The following is an 18357-nucleotide window of genomic DNA, read 5'->3' on the forward strand; positions in this document are numbered from 1 at the left end:
ACGCTACTAGATTTTTATGAAAATTCCCACATTCTTGTTTCTGATTTGATCTAATAGCAATGTACCCACTTGGGTATTTACGATCTATCAATTTACTTTAGAGAAACCATGCGGCTGATCTGTACAAGAACTAATTAGCATGATTCCAAACCAAGATTTCGAATAGTTTTTGAATTTTTATAATTGATTCAGGAGCTTTGGCTAGGACAATGTTTTTGCACTATTTGCTATGCTATTTGTTGTAAGGATGTGGCTAGTGCCAACTAATCGCAGATTTGATCAAAGCTTGAAGTGCTGGTAGTTCTGATCACTGTTAAAAATAAAAAAAATTATAATAGAACAGCTCGGCAAATCGTCGCAGAAACTAATCAACGCTAGTCTTTAACGAATTACATTAAAAGGCTTTTAAATCTATGAACTCAGTGATACCATTTTTGAGTAAACGTAGGCGAAAGGTCAAATTTTTTCAATTTTGGTGACAAACAATTCAGAATGCTTAAGAATGTCAAGAAATCAAACTTAACAGTTGGGATTATCTGTAAAAAACATGAACTTCTGAATCAAGTGTGTTTGCTATTAATGGCTTTAAATGAAAATTTTTACGTTAATATTTGATATTTTGTTGATATCAATAAATATAAATATAAATATATATATATATATATATATATATATATATATATATATATATATATATCGTACCTTATTTTCAAATGAGCTCATTTTCACGCCGCCAAAAATCGTAAACAAGAAGATTATGTATCATTAGCCTAATTTTAAGCCCACGAATGTTACATCACCCGTAATATGCTCGACATAACGTTCATGTAATAACAATGTATGTTTTTTTGCCATAAAAGTAACTGTCTCATGAATATGTATTTACAATTGCAATTTAATAGAGTACATGTGGTGGGCTTTATTTATTAAAATTGTCTTAGGATTATACTAGACTGATCATACAAATATTTATAGGTCAAAGAATGTTGAAAAAAAGCCAAACTATACCCTGATCAACTCATAGTAGCTAATGAATATTTTCTATGTAACTCTATATCGACCAAGTATTGTCTATGTATATGTATTGTTTTGCATTTTTTTCATTTTTTGGTTATATTATTTTATTTAAAAAATATATGTAGTATTTCTTTGGACAACTACTATCAGTTTTTTTACATGTACATCTTGTTAATTCAATTATTTTTATTTATCAGTAGAAACAAATGTAGCAAACTTATATTACCACATGGTAGTAAAATATGTATTTACTCCACATTTTTTTTTTATTTTCATATAATTATCATTTGCCTGATAAGGCATTCAGTAATTTTGGTGACAAATATATAAATACAAGATTTGAAAACTGAGTTTTTTTTTAATTAAGGCCCAGTGGTAAGCATTTTAGGTTCGAAAATGGATGAGATAAAATTACTGAAAGTCTGGGTGTATTTGATGAGAGCAAGTATTTGACCAGTTGGTTCGTATGGATCTAGTATAATTTTGTACTTAGATGTCTTCTGATTTTTCTGAACATATCGGAGTCCTGGTGGATCAACCAATTTCGGACAAACTTGGGCGGCTTAGGTATTTTTTTAATAATTTTATATCGTGACCTTTGCAAAATGTTTATACTGGTTTGGATAGCCCTACCTAATTTAATGAAATATATTTGAGTCTTGAAAACAAAATTTCTAAATATTGTCTGTTTATTTCCAGATGCAGTCCAAAACTACAGTTTAATTTGCAACACCAGAACCAACTTTATGGTCAAAATGAAGAAAATCTGATCATAACTACTTACAAGTGCGTATCTAATAAAACCATGCAATATCCACCAGAAAATCTATTTTATTACCATTAATCCGCGCACGCAAACGAGACATAAAAAACAGTAAATTCGCACATGTATTCAGCAAATATAACACTTTACTGTTACATAAAAATTCTATGTATTAAATGCATTACGAATCGAAACGTGTTGAAAAGGAAATCCTGTTAAAACCATACTGTGGATTAGCAAACACGAACTGTATGTGAAGAATTTTTAAATTTACTTTATCAACTTTAACGCACTTTGCATGAAACAAGGTAACAGGAACGAGCAAATAGCTGAATGGTGTTATTTACATTGTTGGACGAGAAAAATGTATGGAAGAAATGTAACGATGAGAAGTAGTAATAGACACGTTAGTTGAGGTACATTAGTCCAGTGGTATTATGGAAGAGGAAGGAACTATCAGTGGTTATTGGATTTATAAGTAACATCCCCAAAGTAAGTAAAAATTTATTATATTTTTGCTATTTTACTACTCAAAAAATTAAAATTAATGGGTCCTTACTCGGATAGCATAGCTTTATTATGTTACAAATTTCTTATGGTGACATAAGATGTTTCAAATAAGAGTGTGCTGAAGATATGGTATACTTCAAGGAAGCGTCCATTAATCACGTGATTGATTTTCACGGATTTTTTTGACCCCTACTGCCCCTCGGTGATACATGGTTATATTTGAAATTAACCCCCCTCATTAGATTTTTCATTATTTATTTCATTAATTATCTTATATATAAAAATGAATCGCAATGGACCAATTTAGCCAATTCCTTTTTTAAAATATTTATTGAAGTCCAAGAATGGTTCTTACGGCGAGAAAAAATCGAATAATTGCCGAGAAAACTCTAAAAACAGCCCTTTTCTTTACATACAAACGTTTTCTAACTAAAGCGTATAATCAATTTGAGCTTTATTGCTATTATATAAAGTTCATATTAAATTACAAGCACTCACAGTATACTCCTTCTAAACGATTATTCGGATTTCGATAAATCTTTCTGAAGTTTGTTAAGGTAATTTTCTAGGATGTATGTGATTATAAAGTACTGGGATGTATGTGCAATATTGTAAAAATGAATGGAAAAAAAATGTAAAATACGACATGTCATTGTTTGCATTAAAAACAAATGAAAACTATCATCTGCCAAAAATTTCAATTTACTTATAAACCTAGACAATATTTGAATATGTATAATGAATGAATGAATGATTATGAATAAGAAAAATGAAATGTCTACATTATTATTGCCAAAAATCAGCTGAGATGTGCCAGAAATTAAAATAATATAAGATACAGTATATGTATGGCAGATTGAATGATACACATATGAACAGGATATGACAAATTAATTCATTTAAAATATGAAATTAAGTATTAATCAGGGCCGGTCCTACCTTTAATGCAATGCATGCGAAAAATACGAGCGCACCCCTTAGGGGGCGCCAACACAAGATTCGGATATTAAATTTTCAATATAGTTTTTTTTCAATATATAATTTCCTTGCATCTTTTACTAATCTTTGTACAATATTTTTAAAATGCATTAAAAATTTCACTTTATAGCAACAAATAGGAAAGTAAAGATGAACACATACAATTCGGTCCTCACGATATCGATTAGGAGAAGTTTAAAATGCAATTTTGGATAACTTGAATAACAAAAAAAAATTAAATTAATTTAATCCAACATGAAGTATCAGTGTTATGTTATGATTATAGTTATGCTATACCGTTTAAAAGACTTCAATTTCCAATATAGTGTGGGAATAGAAATTTATCATTTTATTTAGAATTTGGCTTCAACCAAAGTTTTAACTGTTTGGTTAAAAATTGAAATTAAATTTTATTTGACGGCAGATATTAAGAGATATATCAATGAATTAAATACGACAAATGTTAATGATCAATAATCCATTGTTATATATTGTATTTTATGTATTGTTATATATAGTCTGCATAAAAAGTCTATATCTCTACATAAAAAAGATATTTAAGGTCTTGATTTCATAGAGACCCTCTTGGATTTTTGTCTTGATTCTTAATGAATAAAATGAAATATGGTCTAAATAAAAACTGTCTAAATAAAATAGAATTATAAAAATATTTAATAAGTAGATTCTATTTTAGATACCGTCTTTTTCGATTACGATTTTTTTCTCTTGATTGCATATGAATTAAACAAATATGAAGACTATATAAAATACTGTCTACATAAAGTAGAATTATAAGAATATTTTCTATCTTAGGAACCACTTTGTACGTTTTCTTAACGATTTAAAAACAATGATTCTTTTTTATTTCATTTAGAATGGTCGTCTGCAACGTGGACATTGAGCTGAGGGCCGGGAGGTCTAGGAAGTCGAGTTCCGCATCAGGATTTCGATTACTGGACACCGATCAATTCGAGACAGGTTCTACCACATCAAGACAATCCGTTTACAAACAAAAGATCGACTCCATGTTCGACGACTCCCGTTCCATCATTAGCCAAAGACTATTGGACTTACCATCGGCACAGACACAAGTGAGGGAAATAGACATACATAGATATACCTACATATATATTAGTAGTTGATGTATCAACTTACTTTGTCTCTACAAAACCAGGAGTTACCTGACCATGATATTGCGTTTTTTTTATTTTAGTCTGAAGAGCCAAGAGTCTCAAATAGTGTCCAGGCTCGAATAGAGCGAATGTTCAGCGAAGTAGTCACTGGTTCAGAAGGCGAATCCAGGGATGAAGAAACCAGCTGTGGAGAGTTTTCTGTGCGATGTTTAGGAGCCCTGCCTTTGCAGGAAAAGGTTACAAGTCTTGAAGGATTACAAGAACCTCTGAGAAAACTGCATTCAGGTGTAGGCCGAAGTAAAGGAAAGTTGGATGTTTGTGCAGCTGGTTTGAGGGTGCAGATTTTGGGACAAGAACAGGTAAGAAATGTAAATGAAATTTTTAGTTTTAGGGACCGATTTTGCCGTAGAATAGACCAATGTTATCAAGAAGTTGTTGCTGTAGAATAGACCAATGTTGACCTATATTACGTAGCGTTTCTCAAACAAAATGGTACTAAATAGTGTCAAAATGCTATGTGGTTCCTCTGCAGTCAGACTCTAATTCTATTGGCAACTATAATGCATGCACATTTAAATGAATGCTTCACAAACAAACCTTTAACAATCAGTATTAATTTAATGATGTTTTCAATAATCGTTTACAATTAATCTATTTTCATAGGCGCAAGTTACTCCATTTTCCGGAATAGCGGTTTGGTCCGCAGTAAAATTCGTCGTGGACTCAGGTGGAAATTCAGCAGCATTTCTGCCGCTAATAACGGATCCTGACAGTGTAGATAAAAGAAAATTATTTCGACCACTCACTTCGGAACAGAATGCTGCAAAACAGCCCGGAGCACATGAACCGCTATTTGTAGTGGTCATGAGAACTAGTAATGGAAATACTAAAAGGTGAGAAATAGATGGTAAAGTATGATATCTTAGGCCCTCTGGTTGTGATGTAATGGGATTCAGAATTTAAACTTTAAGAGTAATGGTTGACCGCTGGGTTGCCCTTTCGGGAAAATTACTAGGTCAGAATGTACGATTAGCTAACATAGCTGTAGAGGCATTTGGCAATGCCATTGCAATTTTGGCATTTAAATGATGCGCAGAATTATAACAAATGCGTTGCTCAATTTATTACTATCTATTTCCAGATTAGAGTGCCATGGTTTCATCTGCGAGACATCAGAAGACGCGATAGTGATAGCTGCAACCCTGTACCGAGCCTTGATGGCTCACATGTCTCGTTCTTCAGCAGCCGACAAGGAAAAACTTCGAAAACCAAGAAATAGAAATGGAATTAGCTGTGTCAGCATTGCCAGCAGCAGTTGTCTTCCTCAAAGATCAGAGATCATAAGAAATGGTCCCTCGATCAAAGAAGAAAGACCACTGGTACCGGTCAGGCCACCGAGGAAGAAGAGAAGCGCTGCGTCTTCGTTAAGCGGGGATAGTAGTTGTCGAGGTAAAGATTTATAAATAAAGTATTCTATAAGAAGTTAGAAAATTATTTATTTTGTGTCTTTTATTCCTTAGAAAACTTTTTAGCCGAAGTGATCTGTAAAGATGGAACCACGGATAGTGCTAAGGAGCGGAACAAGAAGCGATCTTCAAGTCTTACCAGAGCTATACCTTCAACATCGAATGCAATTTCTGCAATTGATATATACAGTGCTTCTATGAATTATCTGAACGAACAAAATCGATTAAATAATCTACACAAATCTAATAGTGACTCTATACAATATTCTGGTGATATCTTGACGAGAGTGGCCATACCCAGATCCGGAAGTTTTTTGAATGCAGGAGGATTGGCACGATATAAAGTAAGTATATGAAAAACAAGACAATGACACTATATTTGAACTAGGATTTTGATGAAAAAAATATACAGATGCTTATTAAAGTTCTGAAATTAATATATTTCAAGAAATTTAACTGAATGTTATACATTTGTACAAAATTTTGTACAAGCTTACAATAATGACGTATATAAAGAAAAATACGTAGTGATGTCTTTCTTAGATTGATGTAAAATGTTAGTGCGTTTTTTACAAAATCTATACTGTACTAAACCTAAGAAAAATTAGACAGATACTGTAAATATTTTTTAAAATTGAATTTTGTTTTAAATTGTACAATATTTTAGAAAAATGTAAGATATTTTAAAGAATTGTACGTCATTTTAAAGAATTGTACGATATTTTGAAGAATCGTACGACGTGTTAAATAATTGTACTATATTTCATAGAATTGTCTGAAATGGTAGGGTGTACCTAACACATGTAGGTTTTGAGACAACGTTTTAGTGTCAATATATAAGTATTTACAGACTTACAGCTGGGAATCTCGTATACCGAGATTCTTACCTAATTTAAGCTTAAATCACTGGACTAAAAATCGATCAATCCGTTTCTACGTAATTAAATGTTGCAAATATTTTTTTAAAGATTTTAATGAAACTTTGTACAACGTTGGATTTGATAATGTGAAATAACATACTAAAATATTATAGATCTACGATAAGCGGTTGAATTTAAAAAAAACATCAAAGTTTAGTACTTGCAATCAGAGTTCAGATTCTAATCAGAATGTATGCTGAAGCATATGTACGTTCTGTGGTGCTTTGTAGCTATTGATTACAGTTGACGATAGAATAAAACTCATTGTTGACACATGAAATGAAATGTGTTAGACAAATTAGTTTAATTCATACTAATATATAAATATGCATCAATTGGACAACGCATCGACTAATTTTTTAGTAAAAGCAAATGTGTTATTTTCGAAATAATTAGTCAAAAATTTTATCTAAATAGCTGAACCTAAATTACTATTGATTAAGTTCTTTATGATAACTAATTATTCTAATTGTTTATTTTTTACAGCAAACAAGAAACCAGCGCCGAACCGGTCTACCTGGTGGCGGCGGCGGTTCACCTCTCGGCTTCAACGAATTATTCGCCGAGTTCCGACTACAAGAAAACCTCCACTCCCTCGACGACATTCTAGGCGCAATTGTTGACGCCGATGGAATGTCTTTCAATGATCTCAAACCAATATACAAAGAGTTCCTACTCAAATTAGCCGTCACCTTAACTAAAGACGAACTATACCAACGATCCAAAAGCATAATGAGGAGGCAGAAGAAAAAGAAGAAGAAGAAAAAGTCATCTAATCAGGGTAATAACAGTGTTAAAAGAAGATCTTCCTCCGGCAGTGGTAAAGGTTTAAGGAGAGTCTTCAGATTTAGGCACCACAACCAAGCAAAATCCGAGTTCGAGTACATCAAAAACAAGAAGAAGTCCAACTGTGATGATTCCTGCGAAACTGGTCAACAAAACCGAAATTCTTCCAGCGGTTATGTTAGTTGCTCAGAATGCAGTTATGATACAGAAAGTTGCACCTGTGCTTCTGCAGATCGTTGTTACTGCAGTTTAGGAAACACACAAGCCAGAAATTCTGTTTGCTGCTGTGCAGACGGAAAATACTGCAGATCCACTACAAATACTGCAAGCAGCAGTGCTGTTTGTGAGTGCGACTCCGATTCATGTGCAGATGTTGCCACAAAATGCTACTGCAGACGAGGAAAAACCAACAAAACCCAAGAAGAAACCAGAAATTCTGACAGACTAGCCTTGGATTACGAATTGTTCACCTCAAGTGGTTTAAACGCACCAGTGGATAAAAATATTAAGAAACCTCATGAAGCTTTAAGTGTTAAGAAGAGTGCAGAGATGGCTGCACTGTTTGCAGATGTGAAACTCAACCAAACAACAGATGTTACTCATTTAAATCCAGGAAAACCAAATGGGATGTTTAGTGCAAAAAATGGTTTATACACAATTCAATCAAAATTGAATGATAGGATAGATGGAAAAAGATTCCAAGATAAATATTTTATTTCTCAACCCAATGCGAGTCATATGAGGAGAAACAGGGCAGCCAGTGGTAGTTTAGAAGATTCTTTGGGTTATTTACCATGATAATATAAAATATGGACTATGTGCAATAATTTAGGTAATTCTAATCAAAAGTGCAATAAATGAAGTGCAATAAAGATGTTTGTTTCAGAAAGTGAGAAGAAAACTGATGAACATTGGCATTAAGTAGGTTTATTGAAAATGATAATTTACGTGCAATATTGTATGACTATGTGTTACATTATTATTATATATATATATATATGCTAATAGATAGATTGTGAACGATATGTGAAATTTTAAATAACTCACAAAGATGTCTTAAAAGTTTTCGATCAAAGTCTTTTGGTTCAGGAAATTCTCGAATTAAAAATGGCAAATTAATTTACACTTTTATTTAATCGTTTCGATATTTATTATGTGTCATGATTCTTTAAACCAAACACATGAAAACATGAATTAACATTAAACATAAAAACATAAATACTATTTTAGAACAAACAGTGAGGATGAAGGAATGGTTATATTTCTGTATTTACTGTTAATACCATTTGCATTTTTATTGAAGAAAAATATTTGCTCTAATTTACAGAATTATGGCACAAAGTATGGAAACGTATACATAAAAAAGGAATTATTAATTTACCATTTTTGAATAAATAGATTGGCCGATATATATATATATATATATATATATATATATATATATATATATATATATATATATATAGAAAACTTGTATGTGTCCATTACAAAATTTTAAACATGATTGTATCTTATATAAAAAGATTAATCGTTCTCAAGCCGCTTGGGTATCATACTATTTTATAGATGTACACTAACTTATTCTGTATAAAGATTTTTTATATAAAAATAAATTTGTATATTACTTTATCGTTTTATTAAATATTTTGTTCTAATTTTTTTCCCATTACAATATTTATTACAACTGTTAAATAATTTAACAGTAAAAATCTAGTAACAATGAAGAACAATAACATAAATTTAACTAGAGAAGAGTACAAGATAAAGGATAGTATTTTTTAATATGCAAAAAGCATATTAAAATTAATATAATCAGGTATCCATTACCTGAGTAACACTTATCAGAAGAACTAGTAACACATCAATATGTTTTAATTTCTAACTATAAGTTTACCGAGGTAAATATTGATTATGTAAGAATAGAATTTAGTTCGCTTGTATAGATATCTTGATTGTAAAGGTATGTTTTCAATTGAATGGACTCCGTAGCAAAAAGTTAATCCCTCAATATCAAACAAAATTATTTAACATCAAAATGATAAAATTTCAATGAAGAACTTCAAATAAAACAGTGTATAGAATAAAAATTATGAATTCCAAAATTAATTAAAAAAATACCAATAATGTAATATTTTGAAAAAAATTGCATGCGGGCGCTGAAGACCCCAGGACCGGCCCTGTATATATATATATATATATATATATATATATATATATATATATATATATATATATATTTCATAAAAATAAAACAGCAAAAACTTTGTTTAAAAATCCGTGGGCAGATATCGTGGATATATATATATATATATATATATATAAATATATATACCGTGTAATATGAAAACCGTACTATAAAAATCTCGGATTTAACACACAATTTAGACAAAATTGTAGTGTATTCTAAAGAAACCTGCTATGGCGTTGTATATGAGAACCGTACTATAAGATCACAACATTTGTACTGAGTTTTATGGAGACCAGAAAATACAAAAATTCTAATTAAACGGAAATTATATCAAATTATGATAAAAAACAAAAACAATGTCCTATGAGACGGTGTTATTGTAGGAGAGGTGTTGTAATTTCAGATCGGCAAACTATGGAGACCGCGGCGCCAGAGTACCGCCTTATAGGCGGGTAAGCAGTACTATGTATATATATATATATATATATATATATACATATACATAATGTGCAAATTATGTTTATATAATCACATGCAAATAAAACCTATCACTTACCGAAAGCAGCTCATCCATTTTCCCTCCATAATGTAATTTATGATGAGCCAGCACGTCCACTAACAAAACTCAATTTACTTAATAAACTTTTTGGATTATATTACTAAAACTGATGTCATTTTTGTATATATTCAAAGAGTATTTATTAGCATTCACAAAACTTGGCACTTGTAAATGAAGGTAGATGCCATTTAGCACACCACCATGTCCGACACTCTCCAAAACAAAGCGGCATTTGGATAGCAATATGACAACAAAGGTAAATAACACATTCTATGAATCACAATAATAATTTCTGCACTTCTGTACTTGGCGACGACCTTGCTAAATACATCTATTATGAGTAGTAAAGTACTTAACCGACGTCTCGATTATTATTATTTTTAAAAATATAAAAAGTATTTTACAAAAACTATTTCACCACTACAATTTTCAAAAACACTGTAAACTTAAATCAATCTACTTATATCAAATAACTTACATATTTCACTCGCGACTGCCCTAGTTCCTTCGACACTTCGAACACGTGACGACGGCGACCCGAGTGCAATTTGGCGCTTGGGTCGACACACCTTAGTTCTAGTCCCTACCAGACGCAGGGACAAAATGAACGATTTAATGCGATCATTGCGATAATATCAAAAACCATAGAGCAATAATTGTTCTTTGTATAGATAAGAACCTCGATAGGTAAACAAACCATTTGAACATAGATAAAAGAAGAGTATGCATTTGAAGTTGTATCACAATATCGATATATTAGATACGATAGCCCTCTTTTGGGGTATTTGATTTTAAATCCTATCTTTAATATTTTTGTAGAAAACACATTGATAACTGAGTTGTAGCAATAATAAGGACACACAAATGATCTGTCAATGATGCTTAACTGAATGTTATGTAAATACTATAATTTTATTAACTAGGTGTACGTGCGACTTGGTTCGCATGGAATTTTTGAAAAAAAATTGAAGTTTTATGCTTTTTATAATTATAAATGATTTCATATATATATATATATATAATATAATACAACTTTTCAATCATGAGACTGCATGGGTCTACAGTGAATCTTTAGACACATAATTATGCAACCACTACTAAAAAACCCAAAGATTCTTAAACCCTAAACATATAATACATTTATAATACATAAATATATTTAAGATTATATAGAACATAGTATAACATCATTATATTTTAAGTATAAATTCATTTTTTACTATACAATATTAAGCAGGTTTGAGCATTATATGAGGTATAACTTTATGTCGAAATAAATAACTAATAATAAACTAATTGACAAAATATATTGTTATACAAAAAATAAAATTTTTAATTATTAGAACAACTTTCGGAGAGGCAGTGCTAATATATTATTTAGATACATCTTAATATTAAATAGACATATTAATTCTAAATATGGTTTGTGAATGGAACATTTTAAAATAGATTTAAAGGCACTTTGAATTTGGCTGCATAGATAAACAGATATTAGTATATATTTAATAAAATTTTGATTTTTTTAAATAAATAAAAAACTATTACATTAAAGATATCTTTAAAATTTTGAACACAAAGTAAACTTAAAGCTACTAAACTAAACGTACTATGACTCAAACATAAAATCTAATGAAAAATACCCTTAATGCAAATTACTAAAATCTTAATTATTGGAATCAATGACAAAAATGACGCACATTTGGATAAAACATTAATTTTTCGATTATATCGAAATAACGTCTACATGAAAATCTGTTTTTATTATAACGATGTATAGTCAGGCGTCATTTTCAAAACATATTCTTTAATAGCTGGCAATGAGTATCTTACAAATTTACATAAAAATAGAAAATTATATAATAACACATTTAATGAAAATTTTTATAACTTGCTGGCATAATAAATGATACAAAAATAATGTAATTTGATAGTAAAAATTTAGTTGAAAATTTGTAAAAATAACAAAGTTATTTTTCAAATTTCTTACGTCTTCGTATACATATATACATATACATATACGAATACATATATATATACAATGTATATATACATATATATATACATATATATACAATGTATATTATACATATGCATTTTAATATCATAATATGCAATAAATCTAAAAAAATATTCAAAACAAAAACTTTTGAGAACCACTGCTCCTCGCTTCAAAACACATCCAACCTGCTATTAGATTCAACAATTTCCATGTGTACTCACAATGTTATTGTATTGTTCTTCAAAAGGTCCTCTCCTAAACTACCTTGAGGTTGACAAAACTGATGTAATTCATGTCACAGTGGTCGAAAATGTGCTAAAGCCAGCAAGTTAGAATAATTTTTCGATAAGATCCGATGATTATCGATTAATTTAGTTATCGAAGTCTCGAATTGGATCAGCTGGCCTTGTCCATGCTGCCAACATGAAGGATTCGATGTCGCATTCGTTCGTTCCTCGGACAATTCGGAAGAAACCATCATCTCCCCAGTCTTTGCCCCAACTGTTGGCCACTGTCTGAAGAAGAAAAAATTGCCATATCATAACAAACATTTTTCATTATATCTGCGCCTATCCCATTGTCGAACATCATCAAATTTTTGGTAGAACCTAAAAATGTCTAAATCAGTGATCGGAAAATTGGGATAAATTACCCAACTAGTTGGTATTAGTATTTTGCCTCGAGGCAAGTTACATGAACTTCCCGATATGTGTAAATAGTGACTTAATTAATAAAAAATAAATGAATTTATGAGTGATTAAAAGTATTCCTAGCGGATTTATTACACATTATTGAAAACGAATGAACACGTTAACTCGGAGTATTTTCTAAAAGCAAATTTTCACAAATCAGTAATTTGTATAATTGAACCAGTTTCCGTAGGACTTTGATGGTTTAGTATGTTCATTACGACCAAGTACTCTATCGTTATACCAAATAAATCGTCTAATTTTAATTTTAACAAACGTTAAAAAACTATTCATTTTCTCAAACTTTGATGAATTTTTAAAATTAAACTACTTGTCGTAAGGCCGCAATATTTCAGTAAGTCCCATAAGACCATGATATATATCGCTAATCGCTTCCATAAAAATCGCCTTAAATTTTTTTCAAGAGTTAATTACAAGAAAACGGCTCGGTAGATTTTCACCTAAAACTAATCAGTACCATTCCCAACTAATCTTTTTCGAAGAGTTTTTCATTTTTTAAAATCGATTCGGTAGTATGAGCTTAAATGTGGACGAAAAGTTTAACACTTTTTTCAAATTACAAAGAAACGGATTGGCAGATCGTCGCACAAAACTGATAAACGATAGTCCTCATCGAGATACATCGAATGGTTTTTTCGAAATCGGTCAAGGCGTTTTTGAGAAAACGTCGATTTACGGCAAAAAAATCTGTTCACACATACATACACACACATACATTTTCCAAATTTGTTCTCATTCGAATCAGAATGGCTTAAAACGTCGAGAAATTATAAAATTAGCGAATCGGATTTTTTTTTAATACAAACTTCTCCTACGGGAAGTTAAAAAGACACGTTTGTATCAATAAACTCGGGTTGACGGTCATGTAAATAAATTAATAGACTATTAGAACTTATTTAAACTCGATTTGAATCTTTTCATATACCTTAAATAAAATACAAGGTAGATGAACAATGCCAAAATTATATCAACTAGTAATCAAGTATTTAATTTTAATACAACAGTAACATTTTTTAGATATTGAGCAAAATATAATCATTGCTGCCATTTAAAAGTAGTAAATTCGCCAGAAAAAAATTTTAATTCTTTTTAGATATTTTAAGTATATCAAAATATTTAGTAGTAGCTATAGTATTGTTGAAGAAAATTTTGAAACTATGTATTTTATTATCATATATTACAAATTAAAGAAAAGGTCTCTCCTCGTATCATGATGACTAAAGATAGTTCACTTCAGTTTCTTGCAACCTTTTAATCACAGATATTTTTAAACAATCATTTATTAATAGAATTGTTCTCCCGGCGGCGTGTTTACATTTTTTCTAACAAAACAAATACCATCAATGTCATCAATGTTAAGTAGATCATTTCTATAAATACTGTAATAATTAAGAAACAAAGTCCCAATTTTAATCAAGGTTGTCCTTCTTGTGTGGTCACTATAACCAAATAATAAGCCACTTAGCATACGCAATACATTCAGAATTTAAAAATAGAAGACGCAGGTCTTATTTTATGACCCGTTTATTGTATTGAATTCTCACCACGAACATTTTAGGTCAAGATGAAAATTTTTAATGGGCTTTGGGTATATATTTAGTCATAACATATGTTTGCATACTGCATTTTAAAGAAATACAAAGGATAATTTTAGGCAAGATTTTATTTTGAATAAATTTTGCGAAGAACATTCTATGCTTGAATTTGTGTAAAATCACAAAGATAATAAACCAGTTTTCACGAATCAAATAATTATAAGTTTGAGATTTCTTTCATCACATTCATTTTCTTACTTTTAATTCTTTGCTTTTTTGTCTTAAGGCTTTAATTGAGTTCAAGTAATATTAACAATATTAAAATCATGAGGCCAATTCTCGGATAAAATAGAAATGCTATTGAGACGATATGTTACGGGTCTATATTCGTATGAGTTGGTAGTTTGCTGGATCAGTCGTTATACACATAAACTAACCTGCTAAACGCATAATAATTATAAGTTTGAGATTTCTTTCATCACATTCATTTTCTTACTTTTAATTCTTTGCTTTTTTGTCTTAAGGCTTTAATTGAGTTCAAGTAATATTATCAATATTAAAATCATGAGGCCAATTCTCGGATAAAATAGAAATGCTATTGAGATGATATGTTACTGTATTCGTATGAGTTGGTAGTTTGCTGGATCAGTCGTTATACACACAAAATCTAACCTGCAAAACGCATAAACGTCACATAGCAATCCTAAAGGAAACTTTCTATACGTGAAGTTTAGGTTATGGTAAAACGCCTGATCTGAGCAGAATTAGAACTTTAAAAATTCTTGAACTATTTATAATTTTTAAAATAACTTACCCAGTATTTAACAGGTGGATAAGTAGATGTATCTTCGCCCCATCCGACGATCTTCACCGAATGGTAACGGAAATCGTGGGAACCAGAGTGAGAGGAATGCCTGTAGACACCACCAGCATAGGCGAAGAAGTCTCGGTAGACTTTCATGGTGGCTAGAAGAGAGAACATTCGATAAAATTCATAATAAAAATAGTAATACACTTTTTATTTTATTTTTTTAACAGCAGTCAGAGTCCTATAAGCGACTGTGCTAATTTGACATAATAATGTACTTCATACTGGTCAGTTTTACAGATGGCAACCGAAGCGATTGTCCTATCTCTGGGTAATGACTTATTATTACAATTTCTATATTAGGGCAAATATTTATTGATTCAGCAGTATCAGTCCAGTCGTTCTAGTCACTTACTTACGAGCTAACCCAATACATAAAAAATAATGATGACGTTAAATAAAGTTAAAGACAAAAACCCCAAAAACAATATTCAAGGTATTTCAACATCTTTGGAGACCTGAGCTGAATTGCTGAGTCCCTCTTTGGAGTGACAATGTTGTATGTTTAGAGGTGTGAGTGAATGAATAGAATTAAATAGATAGAATATTGTTTAATCAGAATGTTAAAGTTTTTTTCTTTTTTTATTAATTGCACCTATTTCATCCTGAACATCTACAAAGTTTTGGTCATTCTTAAAAAATGTCCAAATCATTACTGTTTCGCAACAGAAAGCGGGATGGAACCCGGGACCTCTGATTCAGGTCCAGAATTAGTGAATCACTTTTTGTAGTAACAACCATTAACTTACAACAATTTAGCTTAGTTAACAAGTGTGATATGGTAGACCAAAGTTGAAAATTAATAAATATCTTTCGATATTCTACAGAAACAATGTGTCCTATGTATTTTATCAATTATCATAAGTTGCCGTTATAAGTTATACAATATTGTCAATTACCTTGAACTGGTCCAGAGACCATCAGTTCATGCATGACATCCGTGTCATTGTGCAGACGGTATGCAGGGCCAACGGAATACAATTCAGTTCTTAACACTTTTTCTGGGATATCACATTGGGCAGTAAGCAAATTATCACCTCGGTGGACTCGGCATCCACGGTCACTTGCTTCGTATGGGTAGCATTTTTCATCAACGACTCTGGAAACAGATAAAAAATATAATAAATATAAATATACAAAATATAGAAATATAATTAAAAATAATAGGTCAAATCAGTCATTAAAGATCTTGTCGAGGAGCGACTAGGGCGGATGCTGAGCACGCCATTATGGAGTGCGAAAAATGGGAAAAGAGTAGGTACCAATTGCAGGCATTATATTTACTTAAACTCAAAAGTTGCTTGTAAGTTGATAAATTATAATACTATACCAAATAAAAAAAAATCCTTCTGAACTCTAATACAACATAATTCTTGTTTTGTACAAAAATCTTATTTTTAAATTTTAAATCCTGAACGTACGTTTCTCTTAAATAAGATTTTTGTACAAAACAACAATTATTTATATCAATAATTAACTTTTTATACAAAACACATACTACTGTTTATAAATCTATAATTCCCGATCACGTTTCATTTAACTATTTTGTAAAATGTATTATAATAATGGGTCAATATCTGGAGAACATATAGCATTAATTTATAAATAGATCTATATACTTCCAATAATAAATGTACAGTAGTTGCGGATATAAATCTAATGAGGTCAAAAATGTTGTTTAACACTTCTAACTTTAGTTTATTGTTAAATAACATTACAAATCGTACATTTGATTAGAAGCTATATTTGAACTAGCATAACCAGATCGAACTAATCATAGTAACATGTATTTCATTAGGTCTAAAAATAAAATATAATAAAACAATTACAGTTAATTATTTATTTTAACTGGACTCAAAAAATATATTCGCTCATGCCATGTGTTTTATCAACCTAGTGCTCTCAGATTTTGTTTGATATGGATCCACCAACAAATTTATTAGAGCATTGGTAACAATCATATTAACATTTAATTGGAAATATTGAGCTGATATTAATAGAGAATTAGAATAGTGCTACCATTTATTCAGTCATTTTCAATTAGATAAACCAAAACATTCTAGAATTTCAAAAGACAACGCTAATTAGTAGTAACCGTATAATTCTAACGATAGAAATATTTGGAGACAATTTTGTTTCCAAACCACAAAATGAGAAACCACAAAATTTGTAAATTTTCAAATAACCTTCATGAAAATATTACATAAAATCAATAAATCTAGTGATTCATTCGACTTACCCATTCTTCCTCAAATACTGCCAAACAACATCCAAATGACCACCTCTGCATCCTTTCTGATGCCTCTTATTACAGGCCAGAAGATTCTGGGCACTCAATCGAACAGTTTCTCTGCCTTTGGACAAAATTGCCAATCTGTCAGCAGCTACATTGACAGTGGAAACTGCCCAAGATGATCCACACCAGCCTTGGTCCACGACTGGACCGATGTAGTTACCAAAATGATCAATTGTGCTGAAAGATCTGGGCAGTGAATTTGGATCGTAGATCTTGCGAATAGGCTTCATACGCATTACTGATCTTTCGGGGAGTAAAGTTCCTGAAAGAAGGAAATGATACATTAATAATATAAAATGTAAGCAAGCAAAAATGAGAATTACCATATACAAAATTTTAGCATACTTATTTAAGAAGCGATATAATTTGAGAGCAGATCTATATTTGGATCCTTTTTATGTAATTTAAGATGATTACATGTTTCCAAGCACTCTTTATTGTTTCTTCTAGATTAGAATATATTTTTAAACTACCCTATATTATACTTTCTCCATAAAATTTATTAATTGCTTCTACTAAATATATGATAATAATATTAATTGATGACTTACATATTAAAAAAATAATAACAGCACATATATCGCGTATAAGAAAAAAGAAAAAGATAAATTTTATTTGGAAAATACTTA

The 18357-nt window shown here is 30.6% G+C and overlaps 1 protein-coding gene and 1 pseudogene across 1 annotated transcript in view; one reads left to right on the plus strand and one right to left on the minus strand.

Moving 5' to 3' along the window:
- The first annotated feature begins 1510 nt into the window (after positions 1-1510).
- On the plus strand, positions 1511-8371 carry LOC113383431 (annotated as a pseudogene).
- A 4023-nt stretch (positions 8372-12394) lies between these two features.
- The window catches only part of LOC113382784 (tubulointerstitial nephritis antigen-like), a 99604-nt gene continuing 93641 nt past the window's right edge, over positions 12395-18357 (minus strand). The window contains exons 5-8 of the mRNA XM_026621014.1: positions 17672-17990; positions 16332-16531; positions 15379-15530; positions 12395-12834 (exon numbers count right to left, since the gene is read on the minus strand). Coding sequence (XP_026476799.1) covers positions 12691-12834; positions 15379-15530; positions 16332-16531; positions 17672-17990 — 815 coding nt within the window. The 3' untranslated portion in view covers positions 12395-12690. The remainder of the gene's footprint in view (positions 12835-15378; positions 15531-16331; positions 16532-17671; positions 17991-18357) is intronic.

This window comes from Ctenocephalides felis, unplaced genomic scaffold, assembly GCF_003426905.1.
Source record: "Ctenocephalides felis isolate EL2017-DRISC unplaced genomic scaffold, ASM342690v1 CF-g0.4_SCAFFOLD_03570, whole genome shotgun sequence".
Taxonomy (NCBI): Eukaryota; Metazoa; Arthropoda; class Insecta; order Siphonaptera; family Pulicidae; genus Ctenocephalides; species Ctenocephalides felis.